This window comes from Thamnophis elegans, chromosome 12, assembly GCF_009769535.1.
Source record: "Thamnophis elegans isolate rThaEle1 chromosome 12, rThaEle1.pri, whole genome shotgun sequence".
Classification (NCBI taxonomy): Eukaryota; Metazoa; Chordata; class Lepidosauria; order Squamata; family Colubridae; genus Thamnophis; species Thamnophis elegans.
The window spans coordinates 8575836-8594358 of record NC_045552.1 but is presented as its reverse complement, the minus strand read 5'-3'; the positions used below and the strand labels follow the sequence as shown (position 1 = coordinate 8594358).

The 18523-nt window shown below is 46.1% G+C and overlaps 1 protein-coding gene across 1 annotated transcript in view; it reads left to right on the top strand.

Annotated features, from left to right (window-relative positions):
- The window catches only part of LOC116515581 (NACHT, LRR and PYD domains-containing protein 12-like), an 18197-nt gene extending 801 nt beyond the window's left edge, over positions 1 to 17396 (top strand). Inside the window, exons 2-8 of the mRNA XM_032227703.1 lie at positions 2040 to 2378; positions 3704 to 3784; positions 5735 to 5791; positions 8373 to 10164; positions 12538 to 12624; positions 15132 to 15299; positions 16975 to 17396. Coding sequence (XP_032083594.1) covers positions 2040 to 2378; positions 3704 to 3784; positions 5735 to 5791; positions 8373 to 10164; positions 12538 to 12624; positions 15132 to 15299; positions 16975 to 17308 — 2858 coding nt within the window. The 3' untranslated portion in view covers positions 17309 to 17396. The remainder of the gene's footprint in view (positions 1 to 2039; positions 2379 to 3703; positions 3785 to 5734; positions 5792 to 8372; positions 10165 to 12537; positions 12625 to 15131; positions 15300 to 16974) is intronic.
- Positions 17397 to 18523: the final 1127 nt, after the last annotated feature.

Below are 18523 nucleotides of genomic sequence, written 5' to 3'. Positions count from 1 at the left end.
AACATGACTGGAGGAGGAATTCTGGGAGTTGAAGTCCACAAGTCTTAAAGCTGTCAAGTTTGAACACTCCTGGGTTTTTTTTTCTAAAGGGTTAGGGGTGCGAGGGTCTTGTAACTTGACAGCTTTAAGACTTGCGTACTTCAAATGCCAGAGTTTCTGAGCCAACATTTTGGTTGTTAAGCAAGAGCGTTGTTAAGTGAGTTTCACCACATTTTACAAGTTGGCCACGCCCACCCAGTCACATGTCTGGCAAGTCATTCCCACCCAGTCACATGGCCGTCAAGCCACTCCCACCCGGTCACATAGCCGGCAAGCCACACCCACAAAGCAGGCCACACCTACAGAAGAGGTTCTAAAAATTTTTGAAACCCACCACTGATCTGAATATCCCTGAATGAAAGTTATACAGCCATGTGATCATTCCAAAGAGTGAACCAGAGCAGGTGGAATCTCTTCCAGGTACGAGGCCAAGGAATTACTTCCTTTCTTCCTACAGAAGGGCCCTTGATGCTCTCTGAGCTTGGTTGTTTTCTTGCAGAAGTTTCATTACCCAAAGCAGGTAACATCCTCAGGGCTAGTAAAGAATGGGGTTTTCTGTCAGTTTATATCATTGTGACTTGTCCTATCAATGTTGGTGGGGGTGCATTTGGAAGTTCTTCATTTCGGCTGTTTATGCTTGACTTGTTTGGCAATTCCTTGATTGGAATATTGTTTATTTGATAGTTTGTCTGACATTAATCTTGGAGTTAACCTTTGCTCGTAGGGTGCTGATTGCTGATGGATGTTTTGCTCTTTTTATTCTCTTTTTGGTTTGCTGATCATCTCTTTGTTTTGGCTTGTTGATACTACATACTTTCACATAGTATATAGTATTAAAATGAAGACTGGTGTGGTGGCCTAGAGGTGGCACTCTCGCCTCACAATCAGAAGGCTGTGAGTTCAATCCTCGGGAGAGGCAGATACAGTATCTCTCTCTCTGGATTCTCACCAGTAGTGGGTTTCAAAAAAAATTCAAACCTACTGTGGGTGTGGCCTCCTTTGTGGGAGTGGCCTGCCAGCCATGTGACCTGGTGGGAGTGGCTTGCCGGCCATGTGTTCGTTCTCTCTCTCTCTCCCTCTCTCTCTCTCTCTCTCTTCCTTTTGTCTCTCTGTCCCTTTTTCCTTTTTTTCCTTTCTTTCATCTCTCTCTCATTTTTTCTTTCTCTTTTCTTTTTTTCTTTCTTTCTTTTTTCCTTTCTTTCTCTTTCTCTTTCTCTCTCTTTGTGAGTCTGTGTGTGTGTGTGTGTGTGTGTGTGTGTCTGTCTGTCTATCTGTCTGTCTGTCAGTGGTGGGTTTAGAAATTTTTTGGAACCTCTTCTGTTGGTGTGGTCCGCTTTCCGGGTCCATTGGTGGAACCTCTTCTAACCGGTTCGGTAGATTTGACGAACCGGTTCTACCGAACTGGTGCGAACTGGTAGGAACCCACCGCTGGTTCTCACACTGAGAATATATCTGCTGAACGAAATTCCGCATTGGCGACAGGAAGGGCATTCGGCCATTAAAACACTCTGCTAGTGTGAGGGGTAGAAATTCAGTGCTGTGTTTTAATGGAGGATGAACCGTGGTTTTCCTTGAAGTATACTTTACAATTAAGAAAAATAAACCCGAGGTATATTCTAAGAAACACATTTTTATTGTAAAATAAATAACAAACAAACTTACCAGCTAATAACTACATTTTGGCAAAGTTCCTAGCCTACCTCCTCAGCAGGCAAAGAAAGAAAGTGAAGGAGAAAGAAGAAGGCAAATGGACATTTGTAGGAGAGTTTTACAGATAAGAGTCAGTCTACCGTATATCTCAGAGTATAAGCACAGCTGGCAAAACGAAAAGATCGTGACAGCTAGCTCCATTCAGTTGCCCAGACTCCACCCAGCAAGGGATTATGGGGTTGTTAAAAGAAGATGTAATACCCAGAAAGCACCAAGGACCATTCCTTTCAACCCTGATCTACAAATATTCTCCTTTCTGAAGCTCTAACATCTTTTCCTCCTGTTTCCAGCTCTGCAGATGGATGATAGTGCCCATTGTTCGCTTCTAATCCAGGGCCATTGGGATCAGCTTGTGCATTGGCTAGAACCATGTCCCGCTCCTCTTCTTCACTGGCTTTATGGCTCTGGCTTCATCACTCGGTCAGAGTATTACTCCCTGTTGGAGGTGAGACCCAAGAAGAACCAGGTCACATTCATTCTGGAGAGGGTCAACCAGGAGCCAGGCGCAAGCCAAATATTACTGGAGAAGCTGAAGGAACTGCAAGAGATCTACAGCCCTGAACTCCAGCACTGGCTGCAAGAGACGGTGTTCAAGCGGAGCGACACAGAACTTTTTATCATTTCACCAGGTATAAACAGGGCTCAATTGGTATCAGCTAAATGGCACATAAGGCCTGACTGCATATGCTTGTCCGTCAAGGGCTCTTTGTCTGGGGATAGGCAAGTCAGTCACTGTTCATCTCCCAAAACACCTCTCAAGATTCCGTTACTTACTATATCTTTATAATGAAAGTAGTATTGTTCTATGTGTTTGGTTTGGCTTCCTGGTCTAATCTACCTTGAGAGGCTGACATCACCACACCCAAAATGAATTTGAGAAAAGAGGCAGGGGTGGGCTTCAAAAATTTCAGCAATGGGTTCTCTGCCCAGTTGCTGGGGCATCATGGCCATGGTGGGCATGGCCTAGTTGGCCTCCTGCACCACGGGGTGGGGATTTTCATCTTCTCCAGGCTCTGGAAGCTTTCTTTGAGCCTCTGGGAGGGTGAAAACCTCCTCCCCCGGACTCTTGACGCCCTTCCGGAACTTTCAGGAGGCCCGTTTTCCCCCCTTGAGAGACCCCTTGAGAGACCGCCTGCTGCCAATTACCTCCCACAGACCCATTAGATCTCACAGGGTTGGCCTCCTCCGGGTGCCATCTACCAGCCAATGCCACCTGGCTATTACCCGGGGGAGGGCCTTCTCTGTGGCAGCTCCGGCCCTCTGGAATGAACTCCCCGCAGGGATTCGGACCCTCACCTCCCTCCAGGCCTTCCGAAAAGCCGTCAAAACCTGGCTTTGTCGGCAGGCCTGGGGGTGATGAGTTCCCTCCCCTCTTGACATGTATGGTTGTGCGACTGTTGCCTACTTTTATTATATGTATTTTGTCTTTTATGTTCCCTCTTTTTCCCCGCTTTGAATTGTTCGCCGCCCTGAGTCCTCCCGGAGAAGGGCGGCATACAAATAATAAAATACCAAATACCAAATACCCTCCCTGAGCCTCTGCACAGGCCCTACATGTCACATCCAAAATGGCCACATGGAGACTCCTGGAAGGGGCAGGGCAGGGTGGGAGGGGCATGGTGGGTGGGGCCAGCCAGGGGAGGGATTTGGAGGTTCTCTGAACCGGCCATAATGTTATCTACAGGTTCTCCCAAACCCGGGCGAACCTGTAGCAGCCCATCCCCTGAAAAGAGGTAAAGCATTATGTAACCTGGACAGGTAAACATGACTTTAAGATACTTCAGCTGTGTCCCAAAGATTACAAAATGTATATGTCACAAGGCAAAAAAAATGGCTCCCGGAGTATGTTCATTCTGAACTTAATAGTATAAGAAAATGAACCCAATGAGAGGAATGATTTTAAAGCCAAGAGTTAGACTTTATGCAGCTTCTAAATTCTCTCTGTTCTTTCTAGATCCTCCCCTTAAAACTTCCAGCAGGAATTGGCTGATGTTTTGGCAAAACAGAAAATATAAATTGCCACGGATATCTGCAGGCAAGTTATGTTCCCAAGCGACCCGATGAGAAGTTTTGATTTGCGTATCACATTTATCCTTGCTGAGATAGTCATTTTCAAACTGCTTACAATTAAAACGGAGGCTAATTGACCCAATTTCTTTAAATGGGTAGAGTTTGGGGCCAATGCTTTAGGACATTCAATCAATACCCGAGTTCCCACATTGCATTAAGCTGGTTTTTCTCAACCTCAGCAATTTGAAGGCATGTGGACTTCCGCTCCCGGAATTCTAAGAGTTGAAATCCACACATCTTCAAGCTCCTGAAGAGAAATGCTGCCTTAAGCTATGTAATTTGCTTGTTTCCAGCTTAATGAATCATGCAAACCCAGATCTTAGATGCCAAAACTCCAGATGGCTACAGAGCCACAATGAGTTAGAATTAGAATAGCAATAGCAGTTAGACTTATATACCGCTTCATAGGGCTTTCAGCCCTCTCTAAGCGGTTTACAGAGTCAGCATATCGCCCCCCAGTCTGGGTCCTCATTTCACCCACCTCGGAAGGATGGAAGGCTGAGTCAACTTTGAGCCGGTGAGATTTGAACCGCCCAACTGCAGATAGCAGTCAGCTGAAGTGGCCTGCAATACTGCACTCTAACCACTGCGCCACCTCGGCTCTTTTTAGAATGTTCTCTTTGGGACCATCTAGCTGCCCTCTGGGTTGCTGCAGCCCATAATCCTTCTATGAAACCATGGATTAGTGCCTACTGTAGTTGCGAACTACAGCTAATGCAGCTTGTTCAATAAACTGTGATTAAACAATCTGCAGAAGATGATCAGTCTGAACTAGAGAGTGGGGTTAAACAGGTCATCAGTTTGGAGTCATTGTGCAACCGCAAGAGAACCAAGTCCAGCACCCCACCTCCGTGAATTATCTTGACCCTTATCTAATGCCAACTTAGTCTGGATTGTTAGTTACTCAAATTTTTTTGTATATCAATGGCAAGAATAAACTCTTAGTGCCTTCAACTCAATTCCTGTTCCTGGCTATTTGCACTGGATATAATGTCTCAACACGAGGCATGTGCACTCCATTGAGATAAAGAGAAAGACATGTATACTGTCTTCTCTTATTTTTTCTTTAAAACTAAGATATGTTAAATATATTGATATGGAAGCATAAATGCCATCAACATAGAATGGAGTTTGCTCAGAAGCTGAAATACACCAATAAGAGGAAGAGTGGGAAATAGAGGAGAAAAGAAAGATAGGAAGAGAGGGATAGGAGAGAGGGTAAGGGGGGAGATGAGGAGGATAAGGAGGAGTGGAATGAAGAGAGAGGAGAAGGAGAAAGGAAGGGGAAGCAGAGTAGAAAAGGATGGAGGGAAGAAAGGAGGTAGGAGAGAGGTAGAAGAAAGAGGTGTATGGAGAGCAGAAGAGCTAATAATGGGTTTTTATCTTTCTGGGCGTTGATGACAAGAGGAACTGATGTAATTACTACTTAATACAATAGGATATTGGCTATGTAATAGTATACATATGATTATATGTTATGAAAATGGAAAATTAAAAAAGTATATTTAAAAAAAGAGATAAAGAGAAAGAGACAGAGATGGACTGTTCCAAGCAAGAACACCAGCTAGGTAGAAAGAGGTTCGTGTAGAAAATGTATGGACCTAAAGGAAGAAGATGCATTAAAAGTTTGACCAGGTGGTCAACAGATAAGATCCACCAGAATCATTGTAGAAATTTCACATGGTAGCTAAATGCAACTGTCCAGGACAAGGCAAAAATTATAAAAGGGAAGCTAAGGAAGATGACTAAATGAGCTTTGTGGGACTCTTGAGGATTTACTAGTTACCCAACAAGGACAGCTCTTGAGCCTGTCCATTCTGCAGGTGGAAAGGGTGTCCCAGCAGAGAAAAATTGTCCCTCCTTAGAGTGGAGAAGGCGAGGCCAATTCCAATATATTTTTCTCTTGTCCCTGCAGATATGCAAAAGAACAACAGCTCAGCTTTCCGGAGGGGTTTGGACCGCCAACTCAAAGGTAAATATTGAATAGAGATGGTTAAAAAAAATCCAGAGATAATGTTATCAGTAGATTTGGTGTGAGATTCTTGCAAACCAGTTGCCTAATTCTTTCTTTTCCTTTGAGACCCATCAAGATCAGGTTGAGTGGGAAGTTCCTAGTTTCCAGTAGCAGGCACAGGTTGGTCACTTCTGTATTCTCCTGCCAGTGGCCTTCTTGACAGCCATGCTGTTTGTTGCTGAGAGCATCCTGTTAAGACTCAGAAAGGAGGCTAATTCAGCTCCCTCTTCATTTAAGATCCAGAATAAAAATCCAGCAATCCAACCAAGCTGGAAGAGAAGGGGGAGGCGAGGTCAGAACTGATAGCTGTCCATCTTTGGGGAAGATCACCCAGCAAAAGAATAAAAGAAGCAGATTATCCAACAAGAACCAAATTTCATTTCATTTCATTTATTGAATTTCTAGGCCGCCCAATCCCGAAGGACTCCGGGCGGCTTACAGAAATGAAAAATTATTTAAAAAGAATTAAAACAATGAGACACAACAAAGTCAACATACACCCAATCAGAGAGGAGCCGGACCTCAATCAAGAGGTCAACGGCCCCAAACCTGCCGGAAAAGCCAGGTTTTAATAGCTTTGCGGAAGGCCATGAGATGTTTGATAATCTATAATGGTGATGGTGAACCTGGGACATGCGTGCTGGAAGTGGCACACAGAACTATCTCCCCAGGCATGCCAGCCATTGCCTGTTGCTCTTCTGGGTTCTGGCACATGCATGTGTGCTGGCCAGCTGCTCTTCGTGTGTGCGGGAGTACCAGAAACTATAAGAGTAGTTCCCTGGCACGCATGCACACACTGGGGAGCTGGGTTTCTGGTTTCTGGCATATACATGTGTGCTGGCTAGCTAGTCTTCGCACGCATGGGAGCACCAGAGACCCTAAGAGCAGCTCCCTGGCAGGCATGTGCACACCAAGAAGCTGAGCTTCCAGTTTCCAGTGCATGCATGCTCATCGGCTAGCTGGCCTTTGTGCATGCATGTATTTCAGAAACTGGAAGACCATGTGACCGGAGGACATGTGCATGCTGGAAACTGGAAGCTCAGTTTCCCAGCAAGCACATGCACACCGGGGAATTGCTCATCCGGTTTCTGGCACTCCCACACGCACGCTCCATTTTCAGCACTTGGTGCTGAAAAGGTTTTCCAACATTGATCTATAACATTTTTTTTAAAAAAAAATTTATTTCCATTTTCATTTTCATAACATACACTCGCATGTATACTATACATAGCCTGTATCATATAGTATTAAATAATAATTGCATCAGTTCCTCTTGTCAACAATGCCCAGAAAAATAAAAACCCATTATAGCTCTTCTGCTCTCCATACACCTCTTTCTTCTACCACCCTCCAACTTTCTATCTTCCCTCCATCATCCTTTCCTACTCTACTTCCCCTTCCTTTCTACTGCCCCTCTCTCTACAATCCACTCCTCCTTATCCTCCTCATCTTCCCCCCTTACCCTCTCTCCTATCCTTCTCTTCCTATCTTTCTTCTCCCTTCTGTTTCCCACTCCTCCTCTCATTGGTGTATTTCCTACTCTACTTCCCCTTCCTTTCTACTGCTCCTCTCTCTACAATCCACTCCTCCTTATCCTTCTCATCTTCCCCCCTTACCCTCTCTCCTATCCTTCTCTTCCTATCTTTCTTCTCCCTTCTGTTTCCCACTCCTCCTCTCATTGGTGTATTTCCGCTACATGTCAATATGCTTAACATATCCTAGTTTTAAAGAAAAAATAATAATAATAATAGTAATGAAACTGGAAAGACCATGTGACCGGAGGACATGTGCATGCTGGAAACTGGAAGCTCAGTTTCCCAGCAAGCACATGCACATCGGGGAATTGCTCATCTGGTTTCTGGTGCTCCCACACGCACGCTCCATTTTCAGCACTTGGTGCTAAAAAGGTTTTCCAACATTGATCTATAACATTCAGTGCGGCAGAATTTCACCAGAATTGTTTTGCAAATGTACCTCGAGCGATTGTAGGTGCACCTCGGTACACCCACGTTACACCTATCCTTCGCGAGCTGCACTGGTTACCGATCGGTCTCCGGATACGCTTCAAAGTGCTAGTCGTAACTTATAAAGCCCTTCATGGTATTGGACCTGGGTACTTGAGAGACCGCCTGCTGCCAATTACCTCCCAAAGACCCATTAGATCACACAGGGTTGGCCTCCTCCGGGTTCCGTCCACCAGCCAATGCCACCTGGCTACCACCCGGGGGAGGGCCTTCTCTGTGGCAGCTCCGGCCCTTTGGAACGAACTCTCCGCGGAGATTCGGACCCTCACCTCTCTCCAGGCCATCCGGAAAGCCATCAAAACCTGGCTGTGCCGGCAGGCCTGGGATTGATGAGTTCCCCTCCCCTCTCGACCTGTGCGGCTGTATGATTCTTGGTTATTTTAATCACTTGTATTGTGTTCTATGTTCCCTTTCCCCCTTTGAGTTGTTCACCGCCCTGAGTCCCTCCCGGAAAAGGGCGGCATACAAATAAAATAAATCTAAATCTAATGTAATCTAATCTTTTGCTTTCCCAGCGGCCCTGCAAAACCACCGTCGCTTGTTGCTGACCCAGACGGAGAATCTGCGCACTACTATGGAAGATACCGAGCCATGCAAATGTCCTGAAGCCTACTATCCTGACCTCCTGCTACTCAATAGGCCCTATTACAGCCCCACAAGCCATGATTACTTGCAGCTGGCTTCTCATCAGACCTGGCTTCGTTCCTACCACGCATCTTCCCATCTGGACCTGTGTCAACTTTTCACTCCTTTTCCCCGGGAGAGCGCCCTGCCTCATCGGGTGATGCTGTGCGGCCCTGCCGGTATTGGCAAGACTGTCATTGTCCAGAAGATCCTCCATTATTGGGCGCTAGGCAGAGCCTTCCAAGGCTTTCTTTGCGTCCTGGATTTTTCCCTCCAGGAGCTCAGCCTCGTCACCGGAACCCAGAATTTGGAAGAGTTGATTTGCCATAAGTTCCCGCATCTGAGCAAAGTTCTTTTTGCTTTGCTGGAGCGACCGAAGGAGATCCTCCTGATTTTGGATGGACTGGATGAGTTCAGGCACCCCCTGGGCAGCAAACATCCCTGCCTGTGGCCGGATGAGGCAGGCCACGTGAAAGATCTGGTGTGCGGTCTCCTGAATGGGACCTTGCTTCCAGAGGCCACCATTCTGGCCACATCCAAGTCTTCTGTCCCTCTTCGGCCAGAACTTTTTAACCGCCATGTTCTTATCCTCGGTTTACAAGAGGCACAAGTGAAGGACTACATCTCCCAATTCTTCCAGACCTCCGGACATGGCACGGAAGTCATGAGCTACCTCTCAACTCAACATGGCTTAACCAACCTCACCTTCATTCCGCTCTACTGCTTCATTCTCTGTACGGCTCTGGACCGATACTTCTCCGAAGAAGGGTTCAATCGAGCCTCCCCACCCAGCACCGTCACGGAGCTCTATCTGCTTTATGTGCGCACCATCCTGAAGTTACACCAGCCTCCTTCTGGACAAGGAGAAGCAATGCCACGGGATCTGAGGAGGGAGAAAGATTTGCTACTGCAGCTTGGTCACCTGGCCTACATTGGCCTGCTAAAGGGACAGACCATGTTCTATGCAGATGAACTGCGGGAGTTGGGTTTTGATCCACGGGACCTGCCACCTGTTTATCTCAGTCAGATCTTCTTCAAGGAGAGCAGTGAAATCTACAGTTTTTTCCACTTGACGGTACAGGAGTTTTTGGCCGCTTTATACTCAGTGGTTAACTTGGACTTCAATGCTGGGGAATTAACTGACTGCCTGGATCTCTGGTGGAATGGAAAAACTCCAGAAGATCGAGATGCCGCTGGCTTTCTCTCCCCAGCAGAGGGATTCGCTGGTGGATTTTACGACTATACCTGGCAATCTCTGAACAGATCCCCACAGTGGGACAAACTGCAAATGTTTTCCAGGTTTTTCATGGGGTTGTTAACCTCTAGACTGGAAGGCAAGTTGGAAGGGCTGCTTGGGAGCAGTCGGGAAGGAGACCCAGCCGTGCTTTTGGCAGGCTGGTTCAGGAAAAAGGCTTTGTGTGAATCAGGTCAGAGGTTGCTGCCCTTGTTACACTGCTTAGCGGAGTTGCACCAGGATGACGTGACTTGGGAGGTCATTTCCCAGATGGGCGAGGTAGACCTGTCCAAGGTGACACTGAACCCAGCAGATTGCGCAGCCCTGGCGTATGCCCTGAGTTGTTCAAAGTCTCAGGTTCTCCAGAATCTCAACTTAAGTTACAGCAATATGGGCACTGGAGGACTGAAGCAGCTGCAGAGCCATCTCCATCGCTGCAAAACTTTGCAGTGAGTATCGGTTTGGCTGTTGGTTGGCTTTGACCTAAATAGGGAGGGATGATGACATTGAAAGAAATCAATATCCTATTCTCAGCTCCACAAGGGAGCCAGATGCTAAGGCAGATCTACTCTATTAAACTAGAACTGGGTATGTCTAGTTTAATGAAAAGAAGGGCCAGGAGGGACATGATAGCAGTGTTCCAATATCTCAGGGGTTGCTACAAAGAAGAGGGAGTCAAACTATTCTCCAAAGGACCCGAGGGCAGGACAAGAAGCAATGGGGGGGAAACTGATCAAGGAGAGAAGCAACTTAGAACAGAGGAGAGATTTCCTGACTGTTAGAACAATTAATCAGTGGAACAAATTGCCTCCTAGAAGCTGTGAATGCTCTAACACTGCAAGTTTTTAAGTAGATGTTGGATAACCATTTGCCTGGTGTAGGGTTTCCTGCCTAAGCAGGGGGTTGGACTAGAAGACCTCCAAGGTCCCTTTCCAACTCTGTTATTCTACTCGACATTGTAGAGATGCATCACTTTTAAACGGCTTTAAATGGGGGGAATTATAGTTTTATGGATGTGGGGCAACCCTTGAAAGCTAACTCTAGAACTTCTTCTGTTCACAAAAGCTAGCATGACCTTTGCAGAGAAGGGAGGACTATTCGTAGCCCCTTCATTAAGTTAATTAGAGCCGAGGTGGCGCAGTGGTTAAATGCAGCACTGCAGGCTACTTCAGCTGACTGCAGTTCCGCAGTTCGGCTGTTCAAATCTCACCGGCTCAGGGTTGACTCAGCCTTCCATCCTTCCGAGGTGGGTAAAATGAGGACCCGGATTGTTGTTGGGGGCAACATCTGACTCTGTAAAACCCGCTTAGAGAGGGCTGAAAGCCCTATGAAGCGGTATATAAGTCTAACTGCTATTGCTATTGCTAATTCGGAATTCGGGTTATACTATTGGATTCTTCCCAGCTCCTATTCATAATTTTTGATTTAAGACCATTGGCACCCAATGCTGTACTTCCACCCTAGTGGGGCTCTCGTCCTTTCCTGGAAAATTCAAAGCAAGAGGTCAACCCATCCTCAGATGGATTTTCTTATTCTTAGTTGTCTTATCTAAACTGCGTTACAGAAATCAAATGCTTAAAAGGGAAGGCACCATTACCGTTGTCTTACACTCTTACCGCCTTCCATTTTAAGGGGAATTCTTGGAGTTGACGTTTGCACATCTTAAAGACGCCAAGGGTGGGAAATACCGCTGTGACCTGTCACTTTTGTGTCTCCTAGATTTCTGCCACTATGACCAATTTATTGCTGCCATATTTCCTCTGCCCCCACACTTTCATTTCTCAGCCTGGTTCTGAGTTTCACCCAAGTTTCATTTCTCGTCTTTTTTTCATTTCCTTTTTTAAAAAAAAAAAAAATCCCCTCTTTTGTTTAAATCTCCTCATTTCCTTAGTTTAAAGCAACTGTGTCCAATGCTGGCAACTTTAAGACTTGTGGACTTCAACTCAACTCCCAGAATTCCCCAGGCAGGTCATGCTGGCTAGAGAATTCTTGGAGCGAAGTCCACAAGTCTTAAAGTTGCCAAGGTTGGACATCCCTGTTTTAAAGCTTGTTTCTTTCCTTTCCCTTGTCAAAGAAACTGCTTCCCATTAGAACATATTTATGCCAATGGTCCTCCTCAATTTAAAAGGTAAAGATAAAGGTTCCCCTTGCACTTATGTGCTCATCGTTCCCAACTCTAGGGGGCGGTTCTCATCTCTGTTTCAAAGCCGAAGAGCCAGCGTTGTCCGAAGACATCTCTATGGTCATGTGGCTGGCATAACTAAATGCCAAAGGTGCACGGAACGCTGTTACCTTCCCACCAAAGGTGGTCTCTATTTTTCTACTTGCATTTTTACGTGCTTTCGAACTGCTAGGTTGGCAGAAGCTGGGACAAGTCACGGGAGATCACTCCGTTATAGAGATTTGAACCACCAAACTGCCGGCCTTCTGATTGACAAGCTCAGTGACTTAGCCACTGAACCACCACGGCCTCAATTTAGGGCCTTCGAAATGGGTCAGGTTATATGATGGAAGTCAACGAACTGGAGCCTCAGCACGTCTGGACTGAGTAGAGCAAGGAGTTGTGTGCGATGGTGGTGCATTTTTAAATATCACACAAGTTCTCTTTCCTGAGCCTTTAAATCCTGATTCACACTTGTCTTACAGTGAAATGTGACCTTTAAGCTACCAGGGTAGCTAAAGGCAGTGGCTGCAACTGCATAAGCATGCCAGAAATGGTTAGCATTAACCTTGATATTTAACCTGTTTGAGAAGCTGTTGGTCCCTGTGGATTGTACACGTACAACTCATGCTGTAGCTGAGTAATGTCCGTTGTATTTCAGATTGCAGTACAATTCTCTAGACTGGGAAGCAGCTGAAATCGAAGCCATGATTCTGAGGTCCCCGCAGTGCTGTCTGGAAAAACTGGTGTAAGTAGACACGGTCATAAAATGCTTCCTTTCAAACGCATGTTGGCAGAGGGGAACTGAGCCTGCCAAGGTGGCAAAACGTGGTGTTAGGGCTACTACTCAGAGTTGGGTTCCTACCAGTTCGCACCTATTCGGTAGAACCGGTTCGTCAAATCTACCGAACCGGTTGGAAGAGGTTCCACCAGTGGACCCGGAAAGCAGGCCACACCTACAGAAGAGGTTCCAATTTTTTTTGAAACCCACCACTGGTCCTTGGATATGATTATTCTACACTATCATGCTCATATTTATAAAGCTCAGTGCCTCTGTGAAAGGTAAGGATGACTACTGCATTTGTGGTGCAATCAGAACATTGCGTGTGATGAAGTTGTTTTAACGCAAACCAAAGATGCCTTTTAAAAAACAAGTTTACATCCTATTCTTCTGCATGCCAGTGCTGTGTGTGAGGTAATTTAAGGTGGTTCTGACAAGTGTCGTTGGCATCTTCATATCCGGTCCCATGGGCAGCAAGCCACTCCCATCCGGTCACATGGGCGGCAAGCCACTCCCATCCGGTCACATGGGCAGCAAGCCACTCCTACAAAGGAGGCCACACCCACAGAGTAGGTTCGAACAATTTTTGAAACTCACCACTGCTACTACTGATGAAACTCTCTGTGCGATTAAGTGAGCTACTCACCCTCACTGGAGTCAGGGTGGAGGTTTGTCCTCCGAGCTGGTGGATTGGTTTCCGAAGGTTTCGTTACCAGGCTAGGTAACATCTTCAGGGGAATTTAGGGGATGTCCATGTTCTTATGCTTAAAAGGGCTTCAGATGATCAGCAGATCTTGTGATGGGGAGATCACGTCAGGGAGGTGAAGTTCTTGTTTGGGAATTTTAAAGTGGGTATTAGACTTTATGTTTGGTTTAGAATGGGGGTGTCAAACTCAAGGCCCAGGGACTAGATCCGGCCCACAGGGTGCTTAGATATGGCCTGCGAGGCCACCCTGGAAACAGTGAAGGACTGGCCCAGAGTGCCTCTGCCACTGAAAATGGAGCTCAGGAGGGCTGAGTGCTACAGTCAAGATCAAGGGAGGTACTAATACCACTCTATAAAGCCTTAGCAAGACCACACCTAGAATCCTGCATCCAGTTTTGGTCACCACACTATAAAAATGACGTTGAGACTCTAGAAAAAGTGCAGAGAAGAGCAACCAGGATGATGAGGGGATTGGAGGCTAAAACATACCATGAACGGTTACAGGAACTGGGCATGGCTAGTCTAGCGAAGAGAAGGACCAGGGGAGACACGATTGCAGTCTTCCAATATTTGAGGGGCTGCCACAGAGAAGAAGGGGACAAGCTGTTTTCCAAAGCACCCGAAGGCCGGATAAAGAATAATAGATGGAAACCGATGAAGGAGAGATTAAACTTGGAAATAAGGATAACTTTTCTGACAGTGAGAGCAATCCATCCATGGAACAGAAGTTGCATTTGGAAGTTGTGGGAGCATCAACACTGGAAACTTTCAAGAAGAGACTGGACTTCCACCTGTCAGAAATGGTGTAGGGTCTGTGTGGGTGGGTAGTAGGACTAGATGACCTACCAGGTCCCTTCCAACTCTGTTAATCTGTATCTGTATCTATCTTTCCAGCTTTGCTTCCCTATAAGGGGGTGGAAGAGGTATGGTTCTTTATGAGCAGCAGATACGCATGCCTGTCACTCATACATATGAAGCACACATACCTGTTCATGCAAGTGGGAATGCGCATGTCTCCCGTGCTCGCCCTCCACTTCCGCAGCCCAGTTCCAAATGGCTCAATAACCCGGTAGTGGGTCACGGCCTGGAGGGTTGGGGGGGGACCCCTGTTTTAGCGCTTTCTTCATTTTTGGTGGATGGGAGGTTTTTGTTTGGGAAACCCTCCGATCTGCCAGCGGGGAATCCGTTCTGGTGAAACTGTTTGCAATTCCCTGCTGGAGAGACTTTGCACAATGTTGTGAGTGGGAAGGCAAGCTCGAAGGTGATTTTGCCGTGACCCGTCAAAACCGTGCTCGACTAAGCCGCGCCCGATTAAACCGCGTCGCTGACGTCATCAACAGGGCGACAACAGCCAGCGCGGAGAAAGAAGGGCGCTTTAAATAGCACTTTGAAAGCAAGCCGATTCAACTTAAGGTAAGGGTTAGGTTTAGGGTTAGCTTTAGGGTTAGGTTTAGGGTTAGGTTAAGGGTTAGGGTTAGGTTTAGGATTAGGTTAAGGGTTAGGGTTAGGTTTAGGGTTAGGTTAAGGGTTAGGTTTAGGGTTAGGTTAGGATAGGTTTAGGGGGGTTAGGTTTAGGTTTAGGGGTTAATTTTAGGTTTAGGGTTTACAGCGTGCTTCTGTCTCCGCGCTGTTGTCACCCTGTTGATGACGTCAGTGACACGGTTTAGTCGGGCACGGTTTAGTCGAGCGCGGTTTTGTGGTGGAACCGATTTTGCTGGGCTAAATAACTGTGGCTTTGCACACGTTTTTTTTTTCTATTCTACCGAAGGCTTTGCGGGAACCATCTGAGATCCAACGCGGCAAGTTTCTTATGGAATGCCCTTCGTGACAACACCACCCTAGAAGAGCTTCATTTGGACTTTACGGACATTACGGACCGAGGCCTCGATAACATTTTGGATTGTCTATCAGGAAATATGACTCTCCGGCTCCTCAGGTGAGTTTGCTTAGTTCCTTGTTCATTGTGAGACTCATCGCCAGCATTTCGATGGTCTTTAATGTTGAGTGACTAGAAGACCTCCAAGATCTCTTCCAACTCTATTGTTGCAATCTGTTCCGTTTCGTCTTTGCAAAGAATACACGGACAATGAAGTCAGGATCCTAGTGTCGGACCTGAAAGCCATCTTTTCTTTTTGGACTTCGGGCCTGCCACACTCTATCATGGGAAACTGGGAGGGGGGATTATGTGGAGTTGGGTGATATGTAGCCATAACAACATTCTTCTGAGAAAGTCAAGGTCAACTTTGTTTCTGCACCTGGCCGGATCTGGAGGGGAGGAATCTCTCTTTTGTGACAGTGAAAGATTGGACCATGTGATGAACTTGTGAGTGTGGGGATCTTGAACTTTCAACTGGATGGGAAAACCTGGAAGCTTTCAGATTCGTTTTTTTCCCCAGATGTGCCAACATGGCTCTCTTAATAAATTGAAACTTTGAGGGATCACTTGCCTCGGATTCTTATTTTATTTTGGATTCTATTTGGAACCCTGACACCTAAGTGGTCTCTCACCAGATGAGATGGAGATCAATTCATTTGATTTCAAGCCAGCATTGGCATCTGGCTTGGGAATTCAGGGAGCCAAAACCTGACATAATTGGAGCTCAATTTGGAGAGGCGGCCACCTGTATTGTCCCAAAACTGCTTTTTTCAAGAGGCCACTGGACTCCCTGGTTTTGCTTTGAAGATGTTTCGCTTCTCATCCAAGGAGCTTCTTCAGCTCTGACTGGATGATGGGGGACAGAAGGATTTATACTCCTTGCAGACATCTGGTCATTTGCATCCTTTTTAGAGAGCCATTGAGGCCACTTGGAGGTTTATCTGTATCCTCAGGGTCACCTGAATAATATCTGTATTGTGCTTCTGTTTAAAGGCACCTTGTTTAATGTTTATAGATTTCTTACAAATAAAGAAACTCCCAGAAAAAAAAATAAAGTTTAAACATTAAACATTTTATTTACAATGCTTAGATGACCAGTTCAGCCAATGAGGTCTTTGAGAGAAGGCAGACATGTACAGAGCAGCCATTAATTTCTTTTTTTGCTGTTCTGTCTTCAATTAACCAGGAACATATGTTGATTTTAGGGTTGCAAATAAATTTTCGCAAACTTGCAAAAATGGAACCTGCAACTACTGTAACACGGATTTCCTAGGCACATAGCAAAGCCATTAGAAAGTGTATCCAGTTGTATGTGTAGCTTTCAGTATTGAAAGTAATAAATAGCATATTTTAGCTTCATTAGCACATCCTTGAACGGGATCTTGCCTGTCAGTTTGTTGCAAAAATCAAATCCAGAAAGCACACACAGATAACTGCTTCAGCCAGATTCATTAGCTTCTTTATATACATAATAAAGAAAAAAATGTACAATACCAACAGCAGATTCTACCAAGGTGGTAGAGAGAAGAGATTGTAAGCAGGTTCAAACACAGGTAGTTTATACAGTGAATGAGTTTTAGTTTCAGTTCAGAGCTAAGCCACACCCAGATGCCAACCTGTTTCAGCTCCCATTGGCTGACCTTGCTACTAAGCCTTATTCATGTCTCTGTTACCATGTCTCTGCCGGTTCATGAATATTCTGACATTGCCATATTAATTTCAAATTCTTTCTCAGCCTTACAGGGAACAGATTTAGCCAAGCAGGCCAAGATATCCTCTCGGAATTACGTCGCAGAAAACCCAAACTTAAGATTGTCAGCTGTTTCCGGTCCGATGTGGCGTTGCTCCAGAATTATCTGGATTGGGTGGATGAGATTACAATTGAGCAAATGGAATCAGTCAACCATGCTGGAGCCCTGGACGCGATTCTGGAAACCTTGATGGACACAGATGAGCCAGAAATTAGCCAGGAAGCTCAGGAAAAAGCCGGAGAGCTAAAGAAAAAGATCTTTGCTATCCTGAAAGAGGAGAAAAAAGAAGGAAAGGGCAACAAATCTTACTTAATCTGATCTGTGAAGCGGGATGTTTTTTCTGGGCCCAAGGGGGCCATCTCATAAAATTTCTCACCTCTTTATTTGAGCCCATCCATGCTTTTAATTAAATAAAGGAATACAGGTAGTCTTCATTTGTGCTAGCATTTGTTTAGTGACCTGTTATGGCCCAGCAGGTGCCGTTGGAGCTCCCACCAGACTCCGACAGTGAGGGGCCCTATGAGTCGGCTCTGGAGGATGTGGAGGACCCTGGACAGGGTTCTGACTCTGAGCAGGGCGCAGAGAGACTGGTTGGCCACCAGGTGGTGCCTAACCCTTGGACCAGTGGGGAGGAGACAAGGGAGAGTGATCCAGAAGCCAGCAGTGAGTTGTTCCTGGATGCCAGGAATCGAAGAGCTAATAGGCATCAGGAACAGTTACGCAAGTACAGGAGGTAATTGCGCTCAGCTGGTGGTCATTAGGCTCCTCTCCAGACTATAAAAAAGACTGCTTCTACACATGCCCCTCAACACATTGACTAAAGAGAACTGTTGTAACTAACGTGGCAGGCTGGATTGCTGCCAAGGTTTGTCTGAGTTGCTGCCAAAGTCCTTATCTGTTTGTTATGCTTGGTTTTCAGCCACCAAGGTTTTGGTTTCTTAAAGTACATTCTCATTAAGCTTGTCTCGGCTTTCGTTACTGGACGGAGGAGGGGGTCAGAACAGTGACCATCCCAAGTAACCTATGACTGGTAGTCCTTGACTTACAACCATTCATTTAGTGACCGTTCAAAGTTAGAATGGCACTGACCAAAGTGACTCATGGCCATTTTTCACAGTTATGATCTTTGCAACATCCTCCATGATCAGGCAATTAAAATTCAGACACTTGGCCACTGGTTCATATTCAACTTGAAGATGCATAGACTTCAACACCCAGAATTCCCCATGGCTGGCTGGGGAATTCTGGGAGTTGAAGTCCATATATCTCAAAGTTGCCAAGGTTGAGAAACACTGGCTTTTGATCTGAGATGTCAAGAGGCTAAGGGACCCCAAATCCTTGAGAGACCGCCTGCTGCCAATTACCTCCCAAAGACCCATTAGATCACACAGGGTTGGCCTCCTCCGGGTTCCGTCTACCAGCCAATGTCATCTGGCTACTACCCGGGGGAGGGCCTTCTCTGTGGCAGCTCCGGCTCTTTGGAACGAGCTCCCCACAGAGATTCAGACCCTCACCTCTCTCCAGGCCTTCCAA